Below are 17,119 nucleotides of genomic sequence, written 5' to 3' on the forward strand. Positions count from 1 at the left end.
TTTCGCAGTAATAATGTGATGCCATCTTCAGACAGCTCAATTTTTCTCATCTGTGTGAGCTCAATGATGCCATGCGACATAAAAACTATGGCTTTTGAGTGTCAAAACTCAGAATAAAAATAAGCATTGAAGGCCTCTGCTTTTGTCAAAACATCTGTGCTGTAAGCTTTTCTATCAAGATACCTGCCAAATCCTGAAATTCTGAAACCGGGAGATTTCAAAAGCGGAGCGGGGGGCTTATGCCTCGCCTACCCCTTCCAAAAAAGAAACACACACGCACATCAGTGAAAGGGGGTGGAGTGTCTTGAACAGCCGTAAACGGTGTGGTCTTACAATCCCTTATAAACAATGCAAGCCCGGTGCCTCAACTACAACACAATCTTAGAGATCCTTAAGAATTTCAAGCGGGATTGAAAATATATCACCTGAAATTATGTATAATAAATGCACTAGAAAAATTGGTTTTGAAGCTGATATTTGCTTATGTCAAAATAACTCATGTAACTTTTTCCGGCACGCACACAAATGAACCAATAACAGACGACACAACTGGCTGCCGCAAAAGTGCGTGCCAAGGCTTTGCTTGACGCCAAATGAAAACTGCTAAAGTCCGCTCCACCGTCACAAGCATAAATCGAAATGAACACCGAGACAACAACACTGAAATTTCTGTAAAACAGTTCAACTTTATCACATCAAAAGTGTGAAGTTCAAGCAGAGGCCTCCACTGTTGGTGTCAATGCTCAGGTGTTTTTCCAAGCTTCATGCTTGCTTTGCAAACTGTTTGTCAACAACTGGGCTACTCCCATCAGATGGTGGAGTTGAATGTGGTTTCCAAGAGCAACTGAAAAGAGTGCACTGCCGAAGAGTGGAATCTAATTTGACAAGATGTTGTGCAGACTCTTTATATGGCAATGATAGTGACTGTGCATCAGCACAAGGTGTCTTTTCCAGGCATATAGTTTGCACGTGGGACATCTCAAAATGAATGTACAAAGTGGGGTATGCTCTTAATCTTACAGTGCATCTTACTGTACATCTTACAGTCTCTCCAGGCCATTCGGGACATCGTCATCGTCAGAGACATTGTTCTTATCACGCAACAAAAGCGGCAACAGCGAACGTCAGTGGTTTAGTGGGCGTGGAGGCAGCACAACTGTGGCAATGGCTTACGAGCTTCGCTTTCACGTTATACAGGTCGTCTTGGTCTGGCTGCCGCTTGTGGTTCACTGCGGAAGGCCGGTTGACACCCCTGCCAAACAGCTGCAGTTTCCAGAAGACTGCTGCTTTTCTACGGATCCGAGTGCCTGCGCTGATACACCTGAGCTTTCCAGGCCATTCGGGACATCATCATCGTCAGGGACATTGTTCTTATCAGGCAACAAAAGCGGCAACAGCGAACGTCAGTGGTTTAGTGGGCATGGAGGCAGCACAAATGTGGCAATGGACTACGAGCTTCGCTTTCACATTATACAGGTTGGTGAAACCGATTCATCATATGCTAAGAAGACAAGTAACCGTTGTTTACTGCTGCTTCCACGCCCACAGGTGTTATACGTCTTGTCGCGAGAGTGTACTAACACGCTTTGCTCGCTACTCTTGTGTTGCGGTGACGTTGAAGCAAACCCAGGGCCTCCAAAAAAGACCCCTGGGCCACAAGATGATGTTGAGAACAACACAGCTTCTTCTGATGCGCGTCATAAAGAAGTTATGACAATGCTTTCTAAGATAAGTGCCCGCTGTGACTCATCTGCCGTTGAGCAGTCCAATTTGGCAAAGGCGATCGACGAGGTGAAAGCCAACCAGAACTTGTGGCGAGCAAATTATGCGAGATTGAAAGGCGGCTTTCGACGGTTGAACTGCGGACTAACTCGGTTGCGGACATTGAGAAGGAATTGCAGGTCACGAATGAAGCTATCGGCAACATCACTCAAACAAATGACGCATTGGTGTCCCGTCTAAACGATCTCGAGGACAGAGCCCGAAGGTGCAACTTAGCGTTTTTCGGTATGCCCGATAAGAATGAGACCTGGCAAGCTACTGAAGAGGCACTTACCAACTTGCTCTCTAGTAGCCTAGGTGCCGAGTTCGACCCGAATGCAGTAGAAAAGGCCTATCGTTTAGGTGGTCCATATATACGCGAGAAAACTCAAGCAGTGATAGTAAAATTTGCAAGCCTTAAAGCAAAAGAACTTGTGCTGGCACGTCGATCTAAGTTGAGAAGCCATAACGTCTCTGTATCGGAGGACTACTGTCAGGCTACAAGAACAGCGCGCAAGATGCTGCACAATTATGCAAAATCATTGCCTGGCCGACCCGCTTTTCAGCTTCGTTACGACAAGCTTGTTGTTAACTTCAGAAACTATTGTTATGATGCTTCCGCGGGCATTGTTCGCGAGACTACTGCGCATTCTCGCAGTAATGGCAGCGAATCCCGCATCGAAAATAGGGCACACTCAACTTCCGATCACAGCCATGACCTTCACGCACGTTTATTGCCTGATGCCGCACTTTTGTCACGTGCGCGGACATCTAATGCCTCCTCATAACAATCAGCAAGGGGAAGTGGCAGTATCGTATTACGTCCTATTTCGGTGCTCTACACGAACATCCGTAGTATAATGGGAAAGCGGGACGCTTTTGACGCTATTATCGATTCTTGTGAAGCCGACATGACTGCCGTGACCGAGACTTGGTTGAATGCTCATGTTTGCGATAACGAAATTTTTACTACTTCCAAATTGTTGAACATTTACCGCCGCGATAGAGATGAAAGACAAGGTGGTGCTACTTTGCTTGCCATTTCGAAACGTTTCAAGTCCTTTCTTATAAACGTGACGTCTACATTGGAAGTGATATGGTGCGGGTTGGTTGTGAATAATAAAACGCTTGTTCTTGGCATCTGTTACCGCCCTCCAGATACAGACATCAGCTTTGTTCAGGAGTTTCACGATAACATTAATGAAATTACAATGTGGTACCCATCTTCTTCGATAACTATTCTCGGCGACTTCAACTATCCTACCATAATGTGGGCGTCATCGTTACCAGACGTCGTACCATTTTCTTCAAGTGGCCAATGTTTTCTCGATACTTGCAACCTGTTTAATTTTACGCAGATGGTGAATAACCCAACTCGCGTCACCAATTCTTCATCGCACATCCTTGACTTGATTCTTACAACAATGCCCGACAACATTCATGCACTAAACTCACTTCCTGGTCTCAGCGATCACTGTCTGCTACATTTTTACATACGCAACAGCATGCCAACAGCTACTAAGAAATGCAAGGTTATCTATAACTACAATGCTGCAAACTTTGAGGCAATCAACAACGAACTCTCTCTATTTTACGACACTTATCTACATGACTTTGATAATAGAACCGTGCAGGAAAACTGGGATCTGTTTGTTAACAAAATCTACGAACTTACTCGTACCTTTGTTCCCTTAAGGTCTATACCTGTGAGCTCTTGCTCACCCTGGTACAATACATACCTAAAGCGACTTTCTAACAAAAAGAAACGCTTGTTTCGTGCTGCGAAACTCCAGAGTACGGAGAAACGCTGGCGCTCCTACGAGAGTGCTGCGCGAGTTTACTCGTCAGCAGTTTTGGATGCTAAGGCTAACTTTCTATCTAACACTCTGCCATCAATGCTTGTCAGCAACCCTAGAAAGTTTTGGAAAACTATTACAAATACCAACGACAGTGAAATTGTACTTGTTGACTCGAACGGCCTTCCCGTATCTTCCGAGATGTGTGCAGCACGTCTGAACGAAAATTTTGTCCGGAACTTTTCAGTGTCGTCCACGTCTGCTACCGTCTCTTTACCAGCGCGCAACTATCCATCAACGTCTGTTATAGTGACTGAGGCCCATGGAATTGTAAAACTAATTGAATCACTCAGAATATCCTCTGCTTGTGGTGTTGACAACATAGACGCAAGAATCCTTAAAGAAACTAAACATGCATCATCTATGTTCCTGTGTAAAATATTCCAACAGTCTTAGAATGAAGGTGTGGTGCCACGCGTTTGGAAAGAGGCAAAGGTGGTTCCGCTACACAAATTAGGAAACAAGCATTCTGTTACTAATTACTGACCTATTTCACTTACTTCTATACCATGCAAACTTTTGGAGCACATAAATTTCTCTAACTTGGTCACGTTTCTAGAATCAAAATCGTTCTTTAGCACGTCACAGCATGGATTTAGGAAGTCATTCTCATGTGAAACACAGTTGCTTTGTTTTACCCATTCGTTACATATCATTTTAGATCGGAGTTCACTTGTCGACTGCATTTTTTTAGACTTTTCGAAGGCTTTTGACAAGATTAATCATCACCTACTACTATATAAGCTTAGGACCCTTAATATTGATGGCGGCATTCTTGCTTGGATCGAGTTTTTCTTAATTAAACGCTCACAATTTGTTGTTGCTAACAACTACAGCTCACCCTCTTCTCCCGTTACTTCTGGTGTGCCCCAGGGTTCTGTGTTGGGCCCTTTACTATTCCTTATTTATATTAACGATGTACCCGATGTTGTAACTTCTTCGATTCACCTTTTCGCCGATGACTGCGTTGTTTACCGAGAAATTTCATCTAACGCTGACTAGTTCTTTGCAAAGTGACATTAATAATATTGCCAGCTGGTGTAGAACTTGGCACATGGACTTCAACACTAACAAATGTAAAGTTTTACGTATCTCACGAACTACCGGACCCCCTGCTAACTACATCTTAAATGACGTTGATCTAGAGTCTGTAACTTCGTATAAATACTAGGAGATTCGTATAACATCTGACTTGAACTGGAAACATCATATTACGTATGTTATTAACAATAGCAACCGTATGCTAGGGAACCTACGACGCAACTTTAGCCGTGAAACTAACCATGTATAAAACACTAGTTCGTCCAAAACTCGTATATGCATGCTCCATTTGGGATCCTTTTCAACTGAACTTGACTCGCTCGCTTGAAATGGTACAGAATAACGCAGCACGCTTCATTCTATCTAACTACCATCGCACTAGCAGTGTTACGTCAATGAAACACAGCCTTTCACTACAGTCACTCGAATCACGTCGCAAAGCAACTCGTCTCATACTTTTTCACAAGATATTCAATCATCCACTTTTGAAAGCTCAGTTCATTACCACTCCTGCCTATTACTCAGCTCGTTTAGACCATCAACATAAGGTACACGTCATTAGCTGCCGCACTAACACTTTTCATCATTCCTTCGTCCCACGCACATCCAACGACTGGAACCACCTTCCCTCGGACATGGTTCCCATGTCAAATCATGACTTGTTTTCTTCCACAATACAGGAGTACTTACGTGATGATGCGTGAAGTGTATATTGTACATTTATATTATTGTATTCTGTTTCTCCCATGTTTCTGATGGTACTTACACATACATCCAGTGTATTGCCTAACATCAAATTTACATGTCTTGTAATCTTTATCATTTTGATGTCAGTATGTTTCTCTTGTTCATAGTTTATTATTTTCTTGTACCCCACTCCCCTCTGTAAAGCTATGTGCGATTGAGGGTAAAATAAATGAAATGCCTTTTTCAGACTACTTTATTCTTTATGGGTGCAGAAGGAGACTTCAGTGACAGCCCACAATTTATATAAAGTGTTGCTTTTTAATAGAAATTTGTTAATTTGAAAGGCATGGCCGAGCGGCATTTTTTTTCGGCGTCAGTACTTGAATCTGTTTTGATGGCAAGAAATATTTGTTTAAGTTCACCGTGTATTGCCGCTTAATTTTGTGTCGACGACGCTTTTCCCGAAAACACTGGGTATTCTACAGAAGCAACAAACAATAGAAAACTATGTGGACGTGGACCGAAGCGCTTGGACACCCGCGAATTTTAATTCCTCCCGCTTTCAAACGCAATATCTTAGAATACCGGTAAATGGTGTCTTCGGAGTGTAAAAGCCTCGTTTCACAATGAACCACAAGATACAGAAGCTGTTTTAGTGGCACGATCTTACGAGAGAACGTTCACCTCAGCGAAAAATACTTGGCGGCAGTGACGCCTCATCGTCGAAGTTACGTGAACTGCCGCGAAGTCGTGACTGAGGTTTCACTTTCCTGGGCCAGGGCGGGCCACGTTTACTATTTGACACCGGTTTCCACCGGTGCGCCCCCTCCGAGAAGTTGTCAACCACGAAAGGCACTGCTGTCGGGACAGGTGCCGCGGTGGTTTCTGAGCTCACCTACGGTCCCACAAGCAAAGCGACTCGGCGGCCCGACCATATGCCCCCGGCGACACGCCACAGCACGACTGGGGAGCAAAAGCCACGTCGCCACCGAACACACACACCTGAACCATCCTTGGAGCCGTTCCTTGAAACGTAGTCCGCGCCGTGCTCTGAACTCTTTGTCGTCCGCATGTAGAGGCAACATCGGGTCTGTCCGCTCACGAGGGTCGCCGTCGTTGCTAGTTTTCCTCGACCGACGAGTGCGGGATTTCGCTCGTTGCCTCCCTCAGTGCTCGCTGAATGGACAGCAGGACATCCCGACGACGAACAACGACGGCTGCCGTCGTCTTTCGCTGGAGCTGACTAGGCACGTCACGCAGCCGCTGTCGTAGTCACAGTTTCGTTTGTAGCTTTACTTTTTCATCAAAACGCTAAGTTGTTACTAAAGGTAACTTTTACAAAATTAATTCTGTATTTTTTATTTTTTATGGCTTTATTGTAACAATAAAACAACGCGTAAACAAACAACTTAGTTATTGAATTTTTTTTTCAATTACAAACTTGTCTTTAAGTATAAATATAACAACTACTTATTAAATTTAGTGCGTTTTGGCAAGTATGGTTAATTTTGGTTTGGTTATTTTGGGCAAACTTGAGCAAAACAATCGAAGTGCCAAATTAACTCAACATATTGATGATTGATTTGGTCGTTGCTGCTAAGCCGCATTTTCTCATTTCTCGCACGACGGCGCACGCGTTTGTACGCTCGTACCCAATATTCTTTTAAAATTTGAAATTTTACCAGTTATTTTTGGTGCCTTTGAGGCGTCCGCGTTTTGTGTCAACGCCGGCGTTTTCTGAGACGGCTTCTGGGACTCAGAGATGCGTTACTGCGCCTACACATTTCTTCACCGTGCTGTAGTGGCCGTGAACTCACCGCTATCATCTGACACGCTAGTGACCGGGCGTTGGTTGTGGTATGACCGGCAGCAGCGGCCGCCGGCCGAAACATGTAAGCGCGTCGGCGAGCGTGCGATGAAGCATATCTGGAAAGCGGCCCTGCGCAGACACTACGCGAGCAGCCATGCCAGTTTGCCGTCCGTGAGGCATCGCGCCTCCGGGACCGCCCGGACCGGTAATCTGCTGCGGTTGGCCCCGATCCGGTCGGCCTACTACCCCGCTTGCTGCGCTCTCCTCGCGAGCCGCCGCCGCCTGGGTTGCTGCCTCGCGGCACCGGCCATGCACTTCTCGACCAGCAGCACGGCCGCCGAGTTCGGCAGCGCCGCCGACGAGCCTATGTTCCGGCCCCGGCGAGCCCTGGTGCTCACCAAGTTCTCGCGATACGAGTTCGAGAAGCGGCGCCACGCGCACCTCACCGAGGAGCAGCTGGTGCAAGATGTGAGTCTCGTGCTCGGACCCGGAAGCATTGCAGGGCGCGTTTACAAAATCTGCGGGTTCGCTTAGCTAGCCCGGAGCAGCCACTCTAGTCTCGATCGTGGCTGCGGTGCTCGACTGCTTACCCGCGCCCGGCCGCATTGTCGATCGAGGCGAAATTGCTCGAGGTCCAGATTTAGGGGCGCCTCGGGCGTAATAAGGCGCTTTGGTGCGAACTCTGTTTCGAGTGCCACTTGACGTTACAATCGGTTATGTAGCACTGTGACTATGCCGCCCCTATGTTTGCATCCGTCTACTTAGCATATGAGAGAATGGTTCTGTGACAGGGAATATTTATAACGAATCAGTTGGCAATGAATCCCATTTTCAGGATAGCATTTTTTCTCAGGGGAAAGTGGAGAAAATACATTGCAATCTCGAACGCCTTTCTCTATACTGACACCAACACTTAGGTACTTAATTATCATAGCCAGTGATAAGAATGCTTTCTTGTGGAAACAAGTGCTTGGCTTCGTGCACTTTAAATCCTTTTTCTTTTTGGCCCGTTGAATGATCAATCATATTCTTGACGTAGCACTGGCACAGTAAATGCAGTGGTCACGGGAAAAACACTTTTTTGGTAAACCAAAATATTTTAGACATCTCAACAATAACTTCTTTAGTGCCATTTGGCAGTGCACGGGCATAGCAGAAAGGCCCAAAATTGATAAATAATTAAAAAAAAAAGGATGAACAGGAAAATACCTACCTGTATGATGGGGTTGTTATTCTGACTAATAGTCAACCAACTTAGTCTTCGCGGAATAACTGACAATTTGTAGTTTTTGTTTTCTCAGCTAAAACGATCTAGTTGAGCCCCGCTGTGGTGTTCTAGTGCCTAAGGTACTCGGCTACTGAGCCCGCAGGTCGCGGGATTGAATCCCAACTGCGGCAGCTGCATTTCCGATGGAGGCGGAAATGTTGTAGGCCCGTGTGCTCAGATTTGGGTGCACGTTAAAAGAACCCCAGGTGGTCGAAATTTCCAGAGCCCTGCACTACGGCGTCTCTTAATCATGTGGTGGTTTTGGGACGTTAAACCCCACATATCAATCAACGATCTGTTACAGCAGACCTCAAACGGCCTTTTACACTAATTGTGGACCTCCGTTTTTACTTCTAGTTAAATTAAGGCTGGGATCCTGCTCCATGCACACACGGAGCACTTGCTGAGCGTGTCTAATTTAATCGAGTGCTTTACAAACAGAAAGGAAATAGTCTACAAGAGTGGTCACAGCAGCCAATCTGTTTTGAGGCAAATGGTAAAAAGAGTTGGCTGTGGCTTCAAAAATAGAAACACTTGAACGCCCCGCCGCGGTGGGGCGGGGTCTATAACGCCCCGCCGCGGTGGTCTAGTGGCTAAGGTACTCGGCTGCTGACCCGCAGGGCGCGGGTTCGAATCCCGGCTGCGGCGGCTGCATTTCCGATGGAGGCGGAAATGTTGTAGGCCCGTGTGCTCAGATTTAGGTGCACGTTAAAGAACCCCAGGTGGTCAAAATTTCCGGAGCCCTCCACTACGGCGTCTCTCATAATCATATCGTGGTTTTGGGACGTTAAACCCCACAAATCAATCGAACTCTCTAGTATTGCGTACATGACGCACATGCTAAAGCACGGGAGCTCCCGGAAAGAATTTACAGCATTCTGCAACCTCTGTATACCAAGAACGGTATCCACCTATGATATATTAGCTGCAATGGCTGCACTTTCGATGGAGGTGGAAATTCTGTGGGCCCGTGTGCTCACTTGTGGGTGCACGTTAAAAAACCCCAGGTTGTTGAAATTTCCCGAGCTCTCCACTATGTCGTCTCTCATAATCATATGGGGACTTTACAACATTACACCCCACATATAATGAAATTATGATATATCAACTTGGACTGCCCAAAGTTGTTTAAAAAGCTACGCTCAGTTTATTGGGTAAGAACAGTGCCTTCAAACTGCTGGGAAGTCGGATCACAACCAATTGGAGCAATGCACTTAAGTGACTTTTGAGAAGACGTTTACAGCACACATGTGCTCGCTCTTAAAGTGTTATGACTGTACTGGCACTGATTATGCACCTCTGAAAGAAGACAACAAAACACTGGTGATGGGATTGTGTGGGCATTGCTCTCCAAAAGTGACAATGTTTTCTTGATGCGTTGAGGTTGTAATGAAGAATAACTGCACGGTAAGGCAGTGCAAGGCCTGCAAAGCAGCACAGTGTCTCTTGTGAAATCACAGCACCGGTGTTTTGTCGTCTTCATGCACGGTGTTACGAAGAGGCCCCACAGGTATCTTGGGTAGCGTGTCGTGAGGGCCAATGCCGGGCAGGGAGCATCCAGGCAGTGGCAAGACAAAAGGCAGCCAGAACAAAAGGAAACATTTATATTTACAACGTCTGTACAAAACATGGACGAGGAAGCTGCCGACGCTAGTTGTGCCAGCCTTTTATAGGCACAGAGACGCTCGAGGAGGAGGGTGCGGCCCCGCTGTTGGATGCGCGCAGCATTTTTAACGGACGCCTCTGGTGTCTGTGAAGGACACGCCCAGTGTCTCTGGCGGATGCACCCAGTGTTTCTTCAAGGGACTGCAGCACTCTCGTAACAACGGGCGCCGAATTCTTTGTGCACCTGTTCTATCATCTGTGCGAGAAGGGGCTTCCTTAGAGGCATAGCTGCCAGCTCTCCTGAATATTTGAAATGTTCTATGGATAAAGCGATTGTCCATCACTTTCACTTGTCAGTCTCGCAATGTTTCATTGAAAGTCTTCCGATGAAGTGATGCTTGATTTGGGCAAGCTTTTGCACACAAGTCCCTGGTGCAGCAATACAGCTTAACATGCTGCCTGCACCAATGTTCGCTTGTGTGTCGTGTGCCGCAAGTCACCCTTAATCAATCACTTATAGTGAGCGTGATCATATGAAAGCCTTCCCTCATCTTGAATGGTTCTTCTCCTGTAGTGTATTATCTTTCACTGCCGCTTTTGTTAGTGTGCTCTGCAAGTTTAGTCTGTTTTTTCCCTCTGCCCCCCCCTCCCTCCTTCTCTTCTCCTTGTGCTGTCACCATCTTTGGCAAAGCTGGAGTCCCGAGGCTCGGACTATAACAGCCTTGTCCATCACCACAAGATCCACACCAAGAACCGGGAGCTGGTGGTCAACACTCTTAGGCAAGTTCCTGCAATACGGCATTCTGGCTTAACCTCAAGGCGGATTTGCATGTACCGTTATCTCTTTCTCTCTCTCTGACCAGCGTGAATGAATGCATTGGGCATGTTAATTGTACATTTTGGTGTGGTAATCGTGGTATAGATGTAAGAAGAAGGTGTACTGAACAAAAGGTTGCCGCCAGCAGGGACTGGACTCTCAACCTTCAGATAATGCACTCGACACTCTAAATGAGTTACCGCGGTGGTTACCCACCTTATCAAGTATTTATGGGCATGCAAGTCTGGGACTGTTGGTCGGCCCCGCTCATAATTATTTCAATACAACTAGAACAGTACAAATAATGTTTCCTATGCCTTTCCTGGCATCTTTTGGTTTTGATTAAATTGTATCAGACAACGAAACAAGCCCTCAAAATTGTCTTCTTTGATTCATGGCTGGTGTTAACATACGACTTGGCACGAGGTGCACCTAGATGTATAAAAACTCTCTCGAATGTTGTCACAGTCATTTGTTGACAGATGAGCCTCCTAACACAAAATGCAAATTGGTGGGCATGCTGCCAGCATGGAGTGTCATTGTGGACATTTATGGCATCTGCTTGAGCTTAATGTTTTTTTATCAGCTGGAGTGGTAAAAAAAAAAGTGCTGCTGCACAGTGACTAGATGCAGGAATGAATGTCTTCAAAACGTGCATGTCACATCTACTTAGCAGTGCAGTTATATTGGTGCAAGTTTTGAGAAGTGCGGTAGTTCACCTTTCATCACCTTTTCTGGTGATTAATCGGTTGCTGCAAAGTGCACAGCAATAGTTTCAAGACTGTATTTTATCGCTCGGAAATTTTTATTTTGCACATCTGGGGAGGGGCAGGGGAGGCACATTTCAGTAAACATTAGAGCTCCATAACCCTCGAAAATAACACTGCAACAGTGTTAGTGTTTGGCATAAACGTTCATTGCGATAAATGTTTTTGCTTGCATGTATGTGTACTCCTCTTAGCTAGACCTGCACAGCTGCACTGCCGGTGCTGTAGCACATAGTGCTATTGTTATGCATCTTGAATGACACATCCTTCTTCTCAATGCATGACAAGTGCTGATGATGGAAGTGCTGTAGATTGCTTGTGTTTATCTTGGTGTGTCAGTCAGTGTGTTTTGCTCAGTCTGAAATCAGCTTATGAGTGGTGCCGGCTCATTAGGTATTCATGTCTGTTAAGAAAACTATGGCAATGCTCTTTGAAGAGCTACTTAAGAGCCAAACAATTTTTACGTATTAGTAACGTACAACTTCACAATCCCGAAAACACCACTCTTACTAGGAAATGACACTTGTTGAGGGAGAAAACACTCGGAAAAAAAAATAAATGTGGGGCCGCTGTGAGATTTCTGCACTAAACATCGTGACATAGTAAAGTTTGAAGGCATCTGCTGGGTCGTACGTAGCTTCTACTCGATAAAAATGAAGTATATTGTCATCTGTGCGTGCCCTAGACCTGGCGTATAGATTTTCGAAATACTTCATTGAGCAAATGTTGCTAAAATACCAAAAATAAATTTTAAAGCTGGCTACGTCACATGCGGAGACGTCGATGTGAAATTTCAAAATGAGACTTCAATCTCGATTTTCTCAGCTAATAATGAACCTATGACAGTGAAACTTATGGCATTAGAGTTCTCAGAGTGCAGTTTATCAATCTAAACCAAGTCATTGTTTCTCTTTAGTGTCCCTTTAAGTAAAGCGTTGGTCTTAGCCTAATGACAAGGAGAGTGATGTTGATAGTTGAATAACAGTGAGGCATAAACAGGGCACGGGAGGATACATTGTCATCACATGTGGAATCTGAATCTTCGCTTACTTTCTTTTAATTGACCAAAGCCAGATATATTAAATGTGAAAGGGATCACGCAGCTTGTAATGATATTGTCCCAACGTAGAAACAACAACCCACAAGACTTTCTTGCGACGAGAATAGGCAAGGCTGTATTCAACCACAAGAACAGAAAAGCAGAGCCCCAACGTCGTCTTCCTCGGAAAACCAGCAACTGCTGCTCGTGCTGCTCGCCTCGTTCTCCTCTGTTGTGCCACCGACAATTAATCGTTACATAAGCCTCTCTTCCAAGAAAGCATTGTCCCGATGCTTCATTCGTTATGGTGCCAGATATTGCAGTCACTGATAGCCCACGAGTTCATTCGGACAAATAAGGCTTCATCCGAACTGCGTGCGAAATTTCTTGTACATATCTTTGATGCCTTGAACAGTGCGGAATGTCGGGAAAAACCTCATAGCTAACACCACTGAGACATCGAAGGACTTTATACGGACGGAAGTATTGCCGTAAGAGCTTCTCTGAGAGACCACGACAGCGAACTGGGGTCTCTCGGCTCATAGAACACTGGTCAGTGATGTAGATTATAGCGTCTTGTGTAGTAGTCTTGCTGGCGACGAGCACGTATACGGGCTAGTTGTCGGGCTTCTTCTGCAGGCTGAGTTGTGTAGTCGGCACTCGTTTTAACACTATCGTTTTCATGTGGCAACATAGCATCAATGTGCCTCCACAGCTATAGAGAAGTCAGAGTGGTGTTATGTGTGTCGTCTCTTGCTAGGTCGTATTGTATGTGAAAGTGGCATAAGTAAATATCTCATCGCAGTTTTTATGCTCCACATGCTAAGCATATCTGAAAGCATTTTGTTTAGCCGTTCGGTCAGACCGTTTGTTTGAGGATGGTATGCAATTGTACGACGGTGACAAGTCCACTAAGGTTTAAAGTAGTGTGTAACAGCTCGGCTGTGAATGCTGTTCCCCTGTTCATTATTAGTACAGATTGAGCGCTATGCCTCGGGACTACATTCTCTATAAAAAAGCCGGCTGCTTCACTTGCAGGGCCCCTCTCCAGAGCTTTGGTTTCGGCGTAGCAAGTGAGGTTGTCTGTGGCGACAATTATCCATCCGCGACTAGCCGCAAAAGTTTGAAATGGTCCTAGGAGAGGCATTTCGACTTGAGCGAATAGAGTTTTTGGTACATCAATAGAAGCCCTGCAAGTTTGACGGCTGGCTCTTTGTTACGTTGCACTCAAGGCAAGTCCGAACGTAGTGTTAAACGATTGCCATCAGTCTTGGCCAGTAGTATTTTCGTGTCACTCAGTATAGCATTCGTGTGTAACCTAAAGGACTGGATGTTGCTTCATAATGGCATGCTTGTAGTATTTCTCTCCGGTGGGACATTGTGACGACGAGTAAGTAGGTGTTTCTGTGTGCAGAAAAGTATACCTTATATGGGACATTATCGCACAAGCAAAACAATGCTAGTTCTCCTGCAAAGAGCTTTGGCACAGATGATGTGCGTCCCTCCAAGAAATCAACAAGGTTGCAGCTCGGGGTCGTTGCGTTGCTTCTGTGCGATTGTAGATGTGTTAACAACATGGGCAAACGCCGCGTCGTCTTCGGCACTTGTGTGTTTCAGTAGGGTGCAAGAAAGGCAATTGGCATCCATATTTTGCTTTCCAGATTTGTAAACTATAGCCATATCGAATTCTTGAAACTGAAGGCTTCAGTGCGCCAATCGTACTATGAGTCCTTTGAGTGCATCACCAACAAAGATAGCGATGGTCATTGATAACATTAAACAGGCGGTCGTACAAACATGGGTGAAATTTTATAACCGCCCACACCACAACAAGGCACTCCTTTTAATTGGTGGAATAATAATCAGTACGCGAGAGAGTTCTACTTGCATAAGCAATAACTCATTCGAGTGCCATCGTTGATGCCTTTGAGAACTGGCAACCCGTGAAGACATTGTCGCAGCTCGTTGAAAACTGCCTGCTGCTTTTCACCCCACACAAATGGGACGTCTTATGAGACGGGTCAAAGGTGAGGCAATACGTGAAAAATTCTCAATGAAGCGCCTGTAATAGGCACAGAGGCCTAAAAATAGTCTCACTACCTTCTTGTTTGACGGCGTGGGAAAACTTGCAACAGCAGCTATTTTGTCTGGGTCAGGTCGTACACCTTCAAGAAAAGAAGCTCTTAGAAGTCAAAATCAAATGACATTTTCCTGGCTTAAGCATTAGTCCAGCCGACCGTATAGCTTGAAATAGTGTGTGTAGTTGCTTTAAGTCCTCGTCAAATGTCACTGAAAAAACAATGACGTCGTCCAAATATACCAGGCATGTTTGCCACTTAAGGCTTGATAGGACTGTGTCTTTGAGCCGCCGAAATGGTGGTGGTGCTGAGCACAAGCCGAACGGGAGAACTTCAAACTTATAAAGACCATCAGGGGTCATGAATGCTGTTTTTTTTTTTTCAATCTCTTTCGTCAACTTTTACTTGCTAATATCCGCTTCGTAAATCAATCGACGAGAAATAATGTGCATGGCATAGTTGATCAAAGGAATCGTCGATACAGGGTAGCAAGTAAACATCCTTTTTGAACTTGATTGAGCTTGCGGTAATCAACGCAAAAATGTAAAGTGCAGTCTTTTTCTTTCCCCAATACAACCGGCGATGCCTAAGGACTCTTCGACAGCTGAATAACGTCATCCTGAGGCATCTTTCTCACCTGACTTTCTTCTATGGCCTCACGTTCCCGCGGAGCTACTGTGTATGAGTTCCGCCGTATAGGTCTGGCCGTTTAATTCGTAATGATGCAATGTTTCGTCAGCGGCGTTTGGCAAACTCTGGAGGATGAAAAAAAGCAGTCCTGAAACTCATTAATCAGCTTGAGTAGGCATCGCTTCTGTGCAGGCAGCAAACTTGGGCCGACATCGAGGAATAGAGGTGCTGCCCCAATGGCTTCGGCTTTCTCCACAGTCAAATAGCCTGCGGCCTCACTGAGCTCGTGCACTGTCATACCTCCTGCAAGACGTTGTTGCTCAGCGCTGAAGCTCGTTACCCGAATATGCATGTGCCTTCCGTTTATGCTTACAACACCTCTTGCAATGAATAGGCCTTCGCTGACTAGCAACGTCAGAATTTGTTCAGCGATGTTGTCAGAGTTGTCTGGTTGGTGGCTTGTTACCGCCATGAGAGCACTAGGCCGTGGTGGGTTGGTCACGTTATCTTCGAAGACGCAGATGTTTACGTGGTTGATCTTTACTGAGCATGTCTGAAACTTGATCGGGGGCCATGCGAAATCTCACTGTCGGGTCTGCAACGTCTATAACGGCGCCGTATTCACACAGAAGATCTACTCTGAAGATCAGGTCTCTATAGCGCTCTGAGAAAACCACAAACGTGGCAACGAAAGTAGAATCAACATTATTAACTTTGGCAATAGACTTGCCATTCGGCATCATCAGTTGACCACCCACTATTTTTATGTTAGGCCCCATCTATGAAGTTTTACCTTTTCCAAGACAATTGGCTAGCTTTCAGCTTATAATATAAAGATCTGCATCAGTATCGATTAGCAATGTCACAGGCCGTCTGTGCAAATATCGAGGTTAACGCTTACAGTATCTTTAGGTGTCAGCGAGATCGCATTGTTAGTCGTGTTGTACTGGCCCTGGAGATATTTCAACATCTCGACGAGTGGCTACCTTCCCTACAAAGGTCGCTGCGGTTAGTTTTCCTGACGAGTGCTGGGGACTCCTGCCCCAGACAGCATCAGCGTAGCTACGATTGTGCGTCGAAGAGCTCGGCGCAGGTGTTGGGTGGCGTCTGTTGTTGAAATGGTCTCACGAAAAGGTCGGTGGAAAAGTTGGATACCTTTGGTCGCGATACGGGCACATGCGGTTAACATGGCTGATTTCTCTGTAATGGAAACAAAGTTGACGGCAGTCGATAGTACACCACAAGTCTGTCTATGAAGGAATCTTCATCTGGAACCCATTCTTGGTGACCAAGTGGCAGGTGTTGGCGTAAAGTAGAATGGCAATGTTTTTGCATGTGAGTTATATTTTGTAGTCATCATCGTGTGGTCTTGCGGAAAGGTCAGCGGAAAAGTTGGATGTCTTTGGTTATGATACGGGCAGATGTGGTAAACATGGCTGGCTTCTCTGCAATGGAAACAAAGTGGACGGCGGTTAGTAGTATGCCATAAGTCTGCCTTTTGACTGAATGGTCGACTGGGGGCCACCCTTGTCCCGCTGCGGTGGTCTAGTGGCTAAGATACTCGGCTGCTGACCCGCAGATCGCGGGATCGAATCCCGGCTTCGGCGGCTTCATTTTTGATGGAGGTGAAAATGCTGTAGGCCTGTGTGCTCAGATTTAGGCGCACGTTAAAGAATTCCAGGTGGTCAAAATTTCCGGAGTTCTTCACTATGGCGTCTCTCATAATCATACGGCGGTTTTGGGACGTTAATTCCTACATAT

General features: G+C 45.7%; 2 protein-coding genes across 5 annotated transcripts in view; one reads left to right on the top strand and one right to left on the bottom strand.

The window, feature by feature from the left end:
• ZnT86D (solute carrier family 30 member 7) overlaps positions 1-6,599 on the bottom strand; it is a 149,715-nt gene extending 143,116 nt beyond the window's left edge. The window contains exon 1 of one of the 2 annotated variants that reach the window (XM_075882920.1): positions 6,348-6,599. In XM_075882920.1, coding sequence (XP_075739035.1) covers positions 6,348-6,430 — 83 coding nt within the window. In that variant the 5' untranslated portion in view covers positions 6,431-6,599. The remainder of the gene's footprint in view (positions 1-6,347) is intronic. The other variant, XM_037432298.2, reaches the window with a different exon arrangement.
• Positions 6,600-6,966: 367 nt separating this feature from the next.
• Positions 6,967-17,119, top strand: part of Nadk2 (NAD kinase 2, mitochondrial) — a 144,177-nt gene continuing 134,024 nt past the window's right edge. The window contains exons 1-2 of one of the 3 annotated variants that reach the window (XM_075882917.1): positions 6,967-7,623; positions 10,719-10,811. In XM_075882917.1, coding sequence (XP_075739032.1) covers positions 7,108-7,623; positions 10,719-10,811 — 609 coding nt within the window. In that variant the 5' untranslated portion in view covers positions 6,967-7,107. The remainder of the gene's footprint in view (positions 7,624-10,718; positions 10,812-17,119) is intronic. The other 2 variants (XM_075882918.1, XM_075882919.1) reach the window with 2 other exon arrangements.

Source organism: Rhipicephalus microplus, unplaced genomic scaffold, assembly GCF_043290135.1.
Source record: "Rhipicephalus microplus isolate Deutch F79 unplaced genomic scaffold, USDA_Rmic scaffold_14, whole genome shotgun sequence".
Lineage (NCBI taxonomy): Eukaryota > Metazoa > Arthropoda > Arachnida > Ixodida > Ixodidae > Rhipicephalus > Rhipicephalus microplus.